The following is a 13,949-nucleotide window of genomic DNA, read 5'->3' on the forward strand; positions in this document are numbered from 1 at the left end:
TCTGTGTACTTGTGCCAACCACAAGGAATATATTATAGCTATTAAATACGTTCCGTAGAGTATGTGCACATTTGAACAGATTTGACATATTCCTTGTGGTCTGCACGAGTACAGCAGCACGGATGGTCCATGTGTGCAGGACTAACTCAAGCAGCTGGGGTACGTTTGACGGTATGCAAGCATTTGTGTGGTCCATATGCAGTTGGCCCAGCAGACCCCAGATGTATCACATGCGGTCCTGACACAAATTTTCCCACCTTTGCTGTACATCAGCGCATAAGCAAGATAGAAAGCTGGAAGCCCTGCTTCAGATTATATTCTTTAAAAAAGTTGAAGGTAGGGTAAATTATATTCTGAACTGAAGTTGTTTGGGTGACTGCAGGGATCCCCTCCACAAGAAGGCAGTGGCTCTGTGAAAGTTTGCCATATGGTACTAGACCGTGAACTGTTGGATGGAGCTTTCAGTATAAACATCAGTTATGAGTTTGGTTGTATCAGAAAAACTGAAAAGGAAGATAAATTCGCTGTATGACTTTACCTTGTTGGGACACGTCCTTGGGGTTTTTCACCCCGTGGAGGCACAGAGTGACACTGGCAGTTACGAGCCTCCCTCTTCTGTGCAGCAAGGTATGATATGACTTTTGGCAAGAGAACAAGCCTTCTTCGCTTTTTTTTCTTAGAATATGGTAGTTAGGTATTCCAGTCTCTGCTTTACTCAAGCCTTTAACAGACTAAGTTGCTCTGATAACTAATCTTTCTCCTCCTCCTGATAATGTGTGATAATACTGATGCATACAGAGGGGTGTCTTATCTTTACGAAAGCATGAGACCATAAATGAGGCGAGCAGGCATATTTCCAGAATAGAGAGCTAGAAGCACAGTGATACCATCATACCAGTTTTATTACTCATCATTAGCTGGGAGAGGACAGTTTACACCTCTGAGACTATTCACAGGCGTCACAATCCCTGGTGCAGGGTCCCTGTGTGCTTACTGAACTCTCTCTGCTGTGCTCATGTATTATGAACCCAAACCTGGTCCTACTTAGCGACTCAGTTCTGGTACTCACATCACCACTAACTTGATCAAGCATTGCTGTGGACTCAGCTTGTTGCCACTACTGCCACCAGTTTAACCCAGCCACGTCCATCCCACAGGCTGCTACATGCTGAGCTCAGAAATGCCAGAGGACAAGATGCATTTGCTTCTGGCTTGAGATAAAGCTTTTCAGAGCCTAGGACAGAGGTTTCTACAAGATTGTTCTTGAACCTGGAAAGCTTCCCAAACTAGAATCATCTACTGTCAGTCATATGGGATGAACCAATTGCTCTTGATTACTTGAATTCCTTTCTTGGGCACAGTCAATACACAGAGGGCAGACAATTCCATCCAAAGCAACAAAACATAGAATAATAGGTAAGGCATAGAAGAGTGAATGTAGATGGCAATTGCCTAAGATTAGGCTTTCCCTTCACACAGAAGTACATTATTCTCTTTCTTTTCTCTCTTGGACCTGTATTTATTGTTAAGAACAAATTAAGAACTAACAAAGGCATCGGCAAGTACCAAAGAACAGTCTCTGCTGCTTAATACCCCAAAACTCTGATGGGGAAAAATGTAAAAGAAGTTACTATAAATCCATTTTGTCATCAAGATCTCAGTTTGCATTCAGTTACGTGGCCTGTTTTGCAGGATTTAACCTGATGGTGTAAGAACCTTGAAATAAATCTCTTAGCGACGATTAGGGATGAAAGAGAGATTAGCACGGCAGGAGAGCTGAACTCTTTTTTCTCCATCTCCGTTGGCAAGCCAGTGTAAAGGCAGAAGAATTACACAGATATCAAGAAATCAGTACTTCAGTATTCCTCAGGATGGCTGATCCAGGTATTTTCTCCCCTGTACCCAGCAAGTTACCAGTTTCAAGATCCTTTTCAATCCTCTGAAGCAGGTTGGTGGTTTCTTTTCCAATAAGTCGCAAACGTGTGCTTAGTTAAATGACAAGACTTTAGTGAAATTGCTAAGATATGGTTTGTTTATGACAAAACTGCAAGCCAAATTTCTCTGGAACATTTGTAACTAATAAGTAAATGTTATGAAGAATTAAATAGCTGTGCTACATCTTGTTCTATGTAGTTAGGGGAATTTGATAGCACCAATAAGTTGCAAACGTGTGCTTAGTTAAAATGACAAGACTTTATTGAAATTGCTAAGATATGGTTTGTTTATGACAAAACTGCAAGCCAAATTTCTCTGGAACATTTGTAACTAATAAGTAAATGTTATGAAGAATTAAATAGCTGTGCTACATCTTGTTCTATGTAGTTAGGGGAATTTGATAGCAAAGGAAGAGGTAGGTAGCATTTTGGAAGCAAAAAGCCACCCTGTGCTGATAGAAGCTGAATTTCAAGTTAGACAAGGAAGGAAAGATTGAGAACAGTACCGATAACATGGGGGGGATTTCCACATCGATTGGGCTGCTTCTGTTGAAGGAAATACTTCTCCCTTTATAGAATAAAATCGAGCCTGCTTTCCCACAGCTGGGGAAAAAGCATCTGTGTATATGCTTCACAGCTCTGGGGTGGCTCATGTGCAATGGCGAGTCGTGTTTTTAAGAACTTTGATAGAGCTGTTAGTTCCACTGAACTACTGGGAGCGCTTGTGGTTTTACAGTAGCCCGCTGCCAGATGTCACTCGGAGAACAGACATATATTGCAGAGCAAGACAATGGCACTTTTAGCTCATGATTGCACTTTGGTTCCTTGTTCATGGTGCTCAGTTGTGCTAAAGATTCTTTGTGCAATCCCAGGTATACTGGTGACAGTCAGGGTCAGTCAACAAGTGGTCACTGCACTACAGCCACCAGTCATTCCTCTCCCTTTCCTCTGGCAGCGTGGCTCATAGGAAATCGCAGATCTTACACCCCTGGAGGACTGTGCCATGGGTACCTGTTAGATGAATGTGAATAGTCCATGAAATCTGGTCTTATAACAATACCAAAATTGCACAAAGAAAGCTAGAACTATTGTATGAGAATTACAGGAGGCAAGGACTTTGCAAGAGTTGCTCATGCGCATAAATTATTTGTTTTAACTTTAGGCATCTGAAAATGGGGGAGGGAACTGTATCAGAACAGATACATGAGATTGTATCCGTGCTCATGGAATTCAGCTTCAAATTTCTTTATAGCTAGAACATGACAGAAAGTCTCAAATTCATGCCATCCTAAATCAACAATGCCTCTTGAGTAGATGAAGTTTAAGTAAAGTAGAACTGTTTACAGCTTTTGTTCAAATGTGAAAGCAAAAGATGTTTGGCAAGGAGGGGTGTCTCAGTGCCACTGTAGCTAGATGTGTGCCTGACAATTTAGAGGCATTTTGCAGACACATACATGTATTTCACAGAAATGAACAGGAAGCGATGCATTCATATACGTTGGCCAGCGAACGTGAACTGCGTATTAACGGCTAGGAAATTTCACAACAGATTCTCAGGGACCTGAATATCGGGGACAAATAAACCTATTTGTGGCAGCCAGCTACAGCTATTTAAGTTCAAGTCATGAACTGCTTAACTGGTGAAGCAATCAAAGATACTGTCTCCGGCTTAGCAGGCAGGCTGTCAGCTGAATTCATACGGAGGCTTAATTCTGTGCCAGCAAAGCATGATCCTTTTAAATGAGGTCTGAAGGATACCCTAAAAGAATGGTGTGAAGGAAGTGTTGACATTTTATAAATGACTTTTCTCTGGACTTGTTTGTACAGATGTGTCTGTCACTAATCAGTATTTCATCATGGTAATCAATATCATTATCATAACATGATTTGAATCAATATTCAACCATAGCTGATAATCAGCCTTAACAATCATTAACATCAGGACTCTGTTTTTAAAGTCAGAGAGCTGCTGGCCTCAACATCTTTGGAAATACGACTGGTAAGGAAAACCAATGTGCATTGTGCACACTATTCCGTGTGCTGTCCTAAAGATACAGAGGTGAGTAGTTTTGAGGGGAATTGTTTTCCTCTGTAAACACGGGAGAAAATAAATGCAACAGAAATTAATTAGATCTCACAGGCATTAAAATGTTTTCATATTCAAATGCATGAAGATATCTAACCATATCCCAATGTGAATGGAACAACCTGTTCCTCGCCTGTACGAAAGCAATTGATTCCATCTGACCATGACGACACTGGGATGCCATTACCTTTTTAAACCATACTCTACAACAATCTGCTTACCCAACGTTAAGCTTCATTCAGCTGCAGATCCTCTAGTGGGTAGGTGTAGCCCTACTTCTGTACAGCTTGTCTGCAGGTGTTCTTCATGCCAGTTTAGTTGATACCAGCTTTATTCAGATGAATTTGTACAGTTCCCTAGTTTAAAGAAATATTACATGAGAATAATGCTGCTTATAATTCTCTTATTTCCCCAAGTTTACAGGATTATGCTTTACTCTTTATAAATGCCATTGTATTAATAGAATTAGATGACTGTATAATCAAGGAAATATGTAGCTGTATAGTATAGAAACACTCAAATTCGAGAAACACTCGAATGAAAGTTACTAAAACAGTACAAGACCATGCTGAGAGCAGGTTTTCTGGTGAGGGAAGAAAGAACAACTCTATATATCTTGCACGTGTTGAGGAAAGGCAACCACAAAGCACTGAAGAAGGGTAAAAGTTCCCAGTTTGATGGTGAGATGCTGTGGCAGTTCTACATCCACATCACATACACTGAAACCACATTGTTTCCAGCTCCAGCAGGTTTCATCTTGGACGTTATTAGCTGTTTTCCAACAGTGATTGTGATACAACTGGAGAGGTGCAAAGGAGAAGTTATTAGCAGCATTGCAGAGAAGCAAGGTTAAAAGTGCATCTTTTCTTAGATGCACTAATAGCTGGGAAAAAGACAACAGACCTTGAAACACCAAAATTCTCCTTTGGCTGTGAAACTCTACCTGATTTGAAACTGCAGGTGGGGAGTCTCTCTGAATATATTTTATGCCCTTCATTAAGATCTTCGGAGAGAAAAATAAAAGAGGTCATATAGGAAAGTTATTAAAGGCATATTAAAACCAAGCTAATAAAATATACAAAATATAAATTACTAAATGCATGAGTAGCTCCCTGTCATTTTTCAAATGGTTAGAGTAAGGTGTGATTGCCACCATTCTCAGGACAAAGCAGCTGCAGGAGCCGAGGTTAAGACAGTAATGGTGATTCCCTCAGGAATAAATAGACCTCATTCAATTCATCACACTATTCCAAAACCTGGTTTTGAGTAACCACTTTTTAAAAGAAAGGGTGGGCAATCAGGTGGAGAAAGAAATAGAGCATCTTAAACTGTTGCCTTTTTTCTTAAGGTGTGAAGACATTCTGCTTTTGTTTCTAGAGTGGTATGTTAGTTCACATAAAAATGGGAGTGCTTTTTATGCCAGATCAAGTGGAAAAACGTGGTGGAGGATGGTTTGTTCACCAGTAATTTATTCAGGTCACAGCACTTAAAAAGATTTCTAGAAAACCAACACATTCATTGAGAGTTTACCTATCTGTTGAACGTTTTATGTCTGTGGATAATCAGTCATTTCCACCTGCACTTTTTGCCAGTGATCATCTCTTAGTAGTATTAGTGTGAGAGTAAAACTGCTTTTTGCTAACAAATTCATGTTTTATTGCACATAATTGATTAAATTACTAACAATATCTGTAGGATACTGTGTTTCTAGTGCTATTTTCACACTTTTTTCCATGTGGAAAAAGGGCTTATGTGATTATGCTGTATATATCTGCTTGTTTGTCCTGCTTGTTCAACTTTTGTACACAAATCTGATGATGCTACAGTAATTTAAGAATTATAAATACCTACAATCATCAAGAAAATACAGGCAACAAGTAGAAAGGAAAGGCAGCAGGAGTCTTCCGGAGAGAAAGACAGCAGAGCAGCACAGAAAAATGCTCTAGACAAAAATCCATAGGAGTCCAGAGCTCTACAGTCCGCTTGTTTTTAATTGCTCTAGTTGGTCATTATCTTTTTTTTTTTTTCCCCAAGTGGTTCACATTGGATGAAATTTAAGCAGTACCTTTCCCTGGGGCAGTCCCTTGGCAGGACTCTGAGTATGTGAGGCTGTACAGGAAGTTTTCTGTATTCTCTATAAATACCTAGTCAAACAGACAGTAATCTCTCTCTTTCTTCTTCAGATTTCTACTTGGATACATGCTCCTAATCAGCTTACAAGCTTCTCTTGACCTGTGCTTCCCTTCCTAACGCTGATCTGACTATGGCTGTCCTCAAAGTAAAATTCACCAAAACTAAGAGGGACAAATTGGCTCAGATCTTATGGATCCTCAACTGGTTTTCTGTAGTGAGCGGGATCATTCTCTTCAGTCTTGGCCTCTTTCTGAAAATAGAGATCAAGAAGCGCAATGAAGTGATGGCTAAAGGGGACATAAACTCTGTCCCCAACATGCTGATCTCCGTAGGGGTCATAGCATGCATCATCAACTTTCTGGGTGGCAAAATCTGCTATGACTGCTCAGATGCCAACAAATTCTCGCGATGGAGACTAGTTATGCTCCCATACATCGTATGTACCTTCTGCTTTACCTTCTGCATCCTGGTGGGTGCTCTCATGTGCTATACCATGAGGAACGAGCTGGAAGAGTCTCTCTATCTGGGACTGAGGGATGCTATAAAGTACTATAAGGACACTGACATACCTGGACGATGTTTCTTAAAGAAAACAGTGGATATGTTACAAATTGGATTCCGATGCTGCGGTAACAACGGCTTTAGAGACTGGTTTGAAATTCAGTGGGTATCTGCTCGCTATCTGAATATGGCTTCCAAGGACGTTATGGAGTAAGTATTTACTAGTTGTAACAAAAAATTCTAGGAGAAAAAGTCTCTTGAGAAGGCAAAGTAGATACTCAGTTTTACTGGAACTTTGTCTCTTAAGCAAAAAACTGTAAATGACGGTGTTACAGAATACGATAACTACTTGCCCAAAAGTTGTCTTTTGCTAACTTTCTAGGGATGCAAAACAAAGCAAAAATGTATCTTCCCTTTTTTAATGCAGTGATCTAGCTACCTCAAAATTTCAATTATAGTGAGCTGATAATGGAAAGGATTGTACCATCAATACCTTGTAGAGTCAATCCTTGAAACAAGATCTTTCTCCCTCAAGATTTTGCAAACCCTTATTCAAATCTGTATGTTCACATGTGAGAAACTGCCAACACTACATACACTGCTTAAAAAAGGAGAAGAAAAACCCTTGAAATTTGGGTATTTTTTGGTGGTGGGGCTTCACATGATGTAACAGTTGTGAAATAACAGGCTAAAAAAGGAGAGCCTGGTAATTCTTGCAGACAACAGAAAAGGTAACAATAAAAAATTTAAAAGTAGACAATCTAATATGTAAACATTCTTCTAAAGCTGAAAATAAAATCTTCACTGATAATAGCATAGTAGCTATATATCCCTGGGAAAGACAAACACAAAGACACTGACTGGCATTTGTTGAGTGTTCTGTTTTGTTGAACTCAAAAATCATTGACAATAAAGCCAGAGGAAGGAAGGCCAAAGATCTTATTTTCACAGAATTTGCAACCTGAAACTGTCATCATAGCAAAGTATACACACAGAGCTGCAAACATATCAGAGGGCAAGACCTCAGAGAATACGGACAAGAGGGCATCAGCATGTGTAAGGCAGCTGTGGAAACAAAGCAGGCGTTAAAGTGACAGTTTTCAAGAGAGAAGCTGGAAAGCAACAGTGACATAAAACAGACTGACCCAAGAAGTGTTTTAAATTCTGATCCTGCACTGAAAAGTGACATGACAACAAAGATGGTCCATAGGAACTTAAAAGTAGTATCGTATTGGGAGGACAAAAGTAAGATATACTGCCTTTTATTTCTGAGAGACATGCAGAAGCAGTCATGGTCTACCCAGGGTCTTAGCTAAGCTCCATTTTCTTCTGCAGTGTCACCTGTGCTCCACCGTTATTTTCAATTTTTAATTTTAATTTTTACTTTTAAAAATTATTTTTAATTATTGTCCTACATAGGCAGAAGATGCCAGTGAAATATGTGTGAGGAAAGTATATTGCAGAATTTCTTTTACTGTTTACAAATTGGATAATTCCATCTTGATTGCTGGAACCCAAGTTGGTGCTGTATAATCAAATCATACTATGATTTATAAAAATCTGGTAGCAAAAAAACAATATGAAATCATTGGAAGCAAAGTCCAGCTGGCGACGTTCAGAAAAGATGGAGAAGGAACCAAGTATTTTCCTTGATTTTATCTTGTGTTTGGTAGATTAAGAGGTAAAGCAGGTGAGAACTGACATCCTGTCAACTTGCAAGGAACCCTTGCAAAACTGAACTTTTCACCTTCCTTCATAATCCTCTTCCCTCCGCTTTCTTCTCCATCTCCATTGCCAACAACACAGTGTGACAAGACATGGGGACAATCAATGGTAATGGAAGGAGGAAGAGGCAGGTTACAGCGGTACAATCCTATCATTGCTTTGGGTGGGTAAAAATCATCTTTTTATAGTCTCAAAAGGAAGTTTTGCTTTACAATAACCAACAACCTTGAACTGCAACAACAAATAGCAGTGAATGTCTTGCTCCTTTTGTTACTGAGGTTGTCCCTTCTAACATTACCAAGACACATCATTCTCTAATTTGTCACTAGTAGAGGGAACACGATGGCTGGGGGACATAACACAAGTCTGGGAACTGCTCTTGCTGGCAGTAGAAAGAAGATTTCTCCTTATAACATGTAGCAGGAAGAAAAAAAAATAACTAAACTGATGCTTGAGATCAAAAGAAAAGCTTAAGACCTAGTTTAAGAGATAGTATTTGAGCCATTTTAGATGCTATATTGGGGCCATGTCACTGCAATGTGCAGGGCATTTGGCCGCCCCAAGCCAAAGCTTCCCTTCCACAATGTGCCAGCCTTGCTCTCCTCCCTCTGTGAGGTTTCTTTTCTCCATTTTATACCTCTCTGGCTCGCTTCCTCGTTTCTCTCCCAGTGCGTGGGTTTCCCTCTGCCCGTTACACTGCTTGCACACTTAAGTCTGGTTTCAGCAGACTGCTTGGATTCTTTTGCACTGCTTCATTCTGTTGCCATTAGCAGGAATATGACTGGCCACAAAGTGAAGAGCTAGACTTCAAAATAGAGAGGAACTCATGCCTAGCCCACTCCTAGGTGGAAAATGGCAGATGAACTTCCTGACTTCCTCGGAACGATCTTTTGGCAGGTATTTTTGACAGAACGTTAAACAAACCAAAATACACCTCCTCCCAAAATAAAGGAAAAAAGGAAGGCGGTTGTATGTAGCAGGCCCACGGCAATAAAATGAAGTTAATTATTCTGCTATCCCAGCACAGCCACTAATACTGAGCTTGCTAGCAGCTTATGATTTTTTTGAAGGATACATGTAGTCCCAAAATGCCATAACAATACTCTATCACAGATTTTCTGCATCTTCTGTTCACCTGGATGAGCTTCTTGGGGTGATTTTCTTCCCTTTAATTTTGATCATCTGTAGTCAAACAAGAAAATATTATTTGCAAACATTATTAAATGAGGATAAGTTTTGGAAAATATTAAAAATTCTACTATTAGCAAATTGTTAAAGTTGGATATCTATGAGAAAGTTGTCTTTTATGTATTCTGGCTCCCTAACAAAAGCTAAAGAGTACGAGCTTCATTAAAACAGGCCATGGTTCTCACCTGTGGGGCTGTCTCAGGAAATAAGCCTTTTGGAATGAGCATGAAAATAGATAAATGCTTAGAGGCTACTTCCCCAAAGTGTGAAATCATCTCTCAACATCTCATATACTCTCCAATTTCTGGAAAATCTATTTCTCTGAAGAGCCTGCTTGGGAACAGAAGTCCTCAAAAGGACATACTCACTAAAGAGCAGATAATAAGAGGAAAACGGTTGTCAAGGATTCATTTAACTGCTCCAGAAACTCTTGATTGATCTGAGACCATGTTCTCTTCCCATCTTATGACTTTTTTCCCCCTTCCTATTTCTTTATCTTTCTTCTTTTCCCACTTGTTTTTCTCTGATCTTATAGGGGAGGGAGAGGAATAATTTTTAGCAACAATTACAAACAGCTTCAAAAGTTACAAGTAGTTACAAGAAGCAGAAACTCCCTTGTGAGTCAGTCTCAAAACATGTGCTGAACCACATTGCACATGGGTCCAGCGATGAAACACCAGCAGACAATTTCCAGTGGTTTCTGGGGCATGCACAGATGTTCTTGTTTTAGGTTTTCTCTTACGGAATGCTTGTGTTGAAAATCAGTCCAAAAGTAGCGAAACACATGATTTCTAGGGTCATAACTTTCATTAGAGTTCCTCAGACAAGTTCAGAAATTGTCTTTAGTATTCTTAGCGTAAGGATAGGTAAAAAACGGCAACATCTTTCTGAACATTGAATCCACATCTCGCACACCCAGTACCAAGAACCACGTCAGATACTGTGCTGATATCGCACTTAAGAAACAGAACACATGAAAAAATTAGTTGTCCTGCAGCAAGAAGCTTTTCCAGCTGGAAATACATTCCCATTTTCCTTTTGTTACGCCAGAGAGGCCTGCATCGCAGCAAACCTGTGTTATATCCTTTTCTAAAAATCACAGACGCTATCTTCTGACAGTGGGTTTGTAACACCCAAACTTTCTGTCCTGTTGCAGCCGTCTGAAGAGCAACGTCGACGGCAAGTTCTTGGTGGATGGAGTACCCTTCAGCTGCTGCAACCCCAGCTCCCCGCGGCCCTGCATCCAGTACCAGCTGACAAACAACAGTGCTCACTACAACTACGATTTTCTGACGGAGGAGCTCAATATCTGGATGAAGGGGTGCAGAGAAGCCCTGCTGGATCACTACACAGCTATTATGAGATCCATCGGTATTGCAGCATTGCTTATTTGGTTGTTTGAGGTAAGTTTCCTAAAAATGGTCCATGTCAGATTCATTGAAATCTTCCTGCTCTCTAGGATGGGAAACAACAGACAAAAAAGTGCTTCAGTATCTATTATTAACTCCAAGAACACTGCAGGACTTCCTTTAGTGCAGACAATTTCCTCAAAGTCCCCAGAGCAGAAGTGAATCTTATTGAAGATGAGAACTGTTAGAAATTATGTATATAATCCTGTATATTTACAGAGTTTTTTCAATAGACTACAGCATATTCTCTTCCCTGGGATCAGATACAGGATGATACATGCAGTGACACCACTGCAAGGAAATTGGGTGAGAAGGTTCAGTCAGCTTTAAAAAGAATATACAAATGTCAGCAGACCTTTGGCTGAATACATTATTTACAGTAAAAACCTAGCCTAAGTATTAATATCTCAAAGCCTCCTCATAGCTTCACCATATAGACAGCGCTTGCAAACACACCTTTTTAGCTGTCGATTAGATGTAGATTAGTCTGCTTGTCAGGCAATCCAGATCAGCACATCGCAGGCAAGCATGCCCACCTGCAGAGATGCAGGCTTACTGCTGGCAGCTGTAAAGAAAGTTGCCTGGATGGCATCATCTGCAGGTAAAGGACCTCCCTGCAATGGCAGAGGCTAAAATACAGGTTTCTTCCCTTTTTCCTAAGTTCTAGTTTTCTGATTATTGCTCTCCTGCATAAATATTAGCACTGTAATTAAAACAGTTCACAGCAGTCCTGAAGCAGTGCTAGGTGGGGTGGTGGTGCTGCCAGAAACGAAGCCTTTGGCAGCACATGAAAAAAGCTGCGAGCTGGCTCTCTGTGCTCCCTTAAATATTGACAAGCTGGGCACGTCAATCTCGACTCCAACAGAACTATGGAAGTGGGGCTTTGTCCTATACTTATCCTCCACTATAGGCCATTCTTCTTAATCTTAATGCATTCACATGTAGGACACATATGGCTTACATATGAATGATTAAACTCCTTGCAGGAAATAGCAATTTAATCAAGGTCGGAGGACAAAAAAATCCACAGAAATGAACAAACTACAGTCTAAATTTATGGGCTTTTCCCCCAGTGACTGATTGTTCTGTTAATTGATCATCCACTCTACATCAGCTATAGTCTCTGAGGCCACAGGGTTTCCCAGTAATTCTAGCTGTTTATGTGCTAATAACATGCAAGTGGGAATGTTACCAAAAGAATAGAGAGAGAATCAATCCATCTTTTCCTGGTATTTTTCTTTCTAAACAAATTAATTAATTGGGAGAGAGATTAGATGTGTTGCTGGGATAAAGAATGTGTCTTCTTTACCCAATATTAATTATTAGGCCTGTAAATACAAAAGTCTGAAAGTTGACTTAGTGTTACGTACGCTTGAGGGTGCAATTAAAACTCTCTGCTTCCCCTTTAACTGTTTGTTACAGCTCTCGGTACTTATTGGTGTCCGGTACCTACAAACAGCAATGAAGAATGTCCTTCTGCTGGGAGATTTGGAGGGTGAATCAGATGGTTGGTTACTAGAAAACAGCTTTGTGGAAACTGCCAAATACAACATCAACATCATTAAGAACCTCGGCAAAGCCAACCAGATCTCCACTGTCTCAGGCATGGACGACCCCAACATTGATGTTCACACAAACACAAACTGTGGCAAAAACAACGTTACAACAAAATCTATCCCAGCTGCCAGCTAGGCAAGTCTTCGAAAAAAGTGTACATCATAAGTGTAGCTTTGACTTATTTCTGTCTTACAATTACCACATTTTTCACTGGTGGCGGGAAAAAGAAAGGTAGGAAAACTAGTAAGACAACTGAACAAACCACTGACCTGTGACAGCTTCAGAAATGCTGATACTTCTTTGGCTGGATGTATTTTCTCTCATACTTGTGAAATCCTTGATTTTCAACGGTGCACAAAAAAAACTTTTGGAATTTTCCCCACTTTCCCTTGCTTACATACTTCTGTCATAGTCTGAATACATCAGAATAATCAATACATGCAAGCAAACGTTCCAGATAGGATCTACTAACATACAGATTGGTCTGTACCAAAGTTTGTCATTACTGTCATCACATCTGTAGAAATGCCAGCAGCACGGAAATTCCAAAAGAAATTACACCAGACAAAATGATTCTTAAAAAAAAAGACAAAAACTGTGAAATGAAAACTCTGTTAGTCCAAGTTTCCCTACTGCCCAAGGACAGGGGAAATTGGTCCAATTATACATACATTGCAACTCTTTGAAAAGAACCTGCTAGCTAGGTGAAATTGAACTGAAGGCAATGTAAATCAGCATAAGGTAGTTCACTTCTTTTCTCTTTCGCATAGTATCTCTTAATTTTTCCCCTCCGCAGTTCAGAGAAAGGCAGCTGTCACACCTCCCTGAAAGTCAACGGCTACTGCTGAAAGCACTTCTCTACACAGGAAAACTAATCGACAGCCCATGCTGGGATATTTGAAATTCCAAGTAGCAAGTGATAGCACGAGTTTTAACACAAGCACATACTTCCCATAAGACAAACACTGATGATCCTAGATCTTTAGAAGCTCCCAATTTCAAAAGTACTTACATAGATCCAGGGGCTGGAAGATAAGGGATTATTTAGAACCAATGAAGGCAACAACAGACTGACAGACCTCTCATCACGTTCCCAGTACAGCACTCGGGAACTTTGTCAATGCCTTCTGCAGCCAAGGCACTTCTGGTTACTCGTAGTTACTACCATTGTAATTAATCATTAATAGTAAGCAGGGAAAAAATACCAACATGAAATAGAGGATAAAAGAGCAAGTAAAATATTTCACTTGTTACTGGTCATGAATAATATGTTGGTTGAACACAACTTTGGACAGTTTGCGCATTCTTTGTGTATAATCAGGGAAAAGAAGTTGTATCACTGGGATACTCAAAGTAGAACTATCTCTGCTTTTGAAATTGTACAAAAGTTAACAGTAAAATTCTTCTGCCTGTCTA

At 40.0% G+C, this 13,949-nt stretch overlaps 1 protein-coding gene across 1 annotated transcript; it reads left to right on the plus strand.

Moving 5' to 3' along the window:
• The first annotated feature begins 1,740 nt into the window (after positions 1-1,740).
• LOC104273356 (photoreceptor outer segment membrane glycoprotein 2) lies at positions 1,741-12,668 on the plus strand. Its single transcript, XM_009868673.1, has 4 exons — positions 1,741-1,948; positions 6,204-6,864; positions 10,724-10,970; positions 12,399-12,668. The coding sequence occupies exons 2-4, from the start codon at positions 6,284-6,286 to the stop codon at positions 12,666-12,668; spliced, it is 1,098 nt and encodes a 365-aa protein (XP_009866975.1). The 5' UTR covers positions 1,741-1,948; positions 6,204-6,283.
• The last annotated feature ends 1,281 nt before the right edge of the window (positions 12,669-13,949 follow it).

This window comes from Apaloderma vittatum, unplaced genomic scaffold (assembly GCF_000703405.1).
Source record: "Apaloderma vittatum isolate BGI_N311 unplaced genomic scaffold, ASM70340v1 scaffold6354, whole genome shotgun sequence".
Taxonomy (NCBI): Eukaryota; Metazoa; Chordata; class Aves; order Trogoniformes; family Trogonidae; genus Apaloderma; species Apaloderma vittatum.

Excerpts from the sequence above, each read along its gene's own strand:
- LOC104273356 (XM_009868673.1), top strand. The coding sequence starts at position 6,284 with ATGGCTGTCCTCAAAGTAAAATTCACCAAAACTAAGAGGGACAAATTG. Across the intron at positions 6,865-10,723 it reads GCTTCCAAGGACGTTATGGA|CCGTCTGAAGAGCAACGTCG; the intron begins GTAAGTATTTAC and ends GTCCTGTTGCAG. Across the intron at positions 10,971-12,398 it reads TGCTTATTTGGTTGTTTGAG|CTCTCGGTACTTATTGGTGT; the intron begins GTAAGTTTCCTA and ends TGTTTGTTACAG.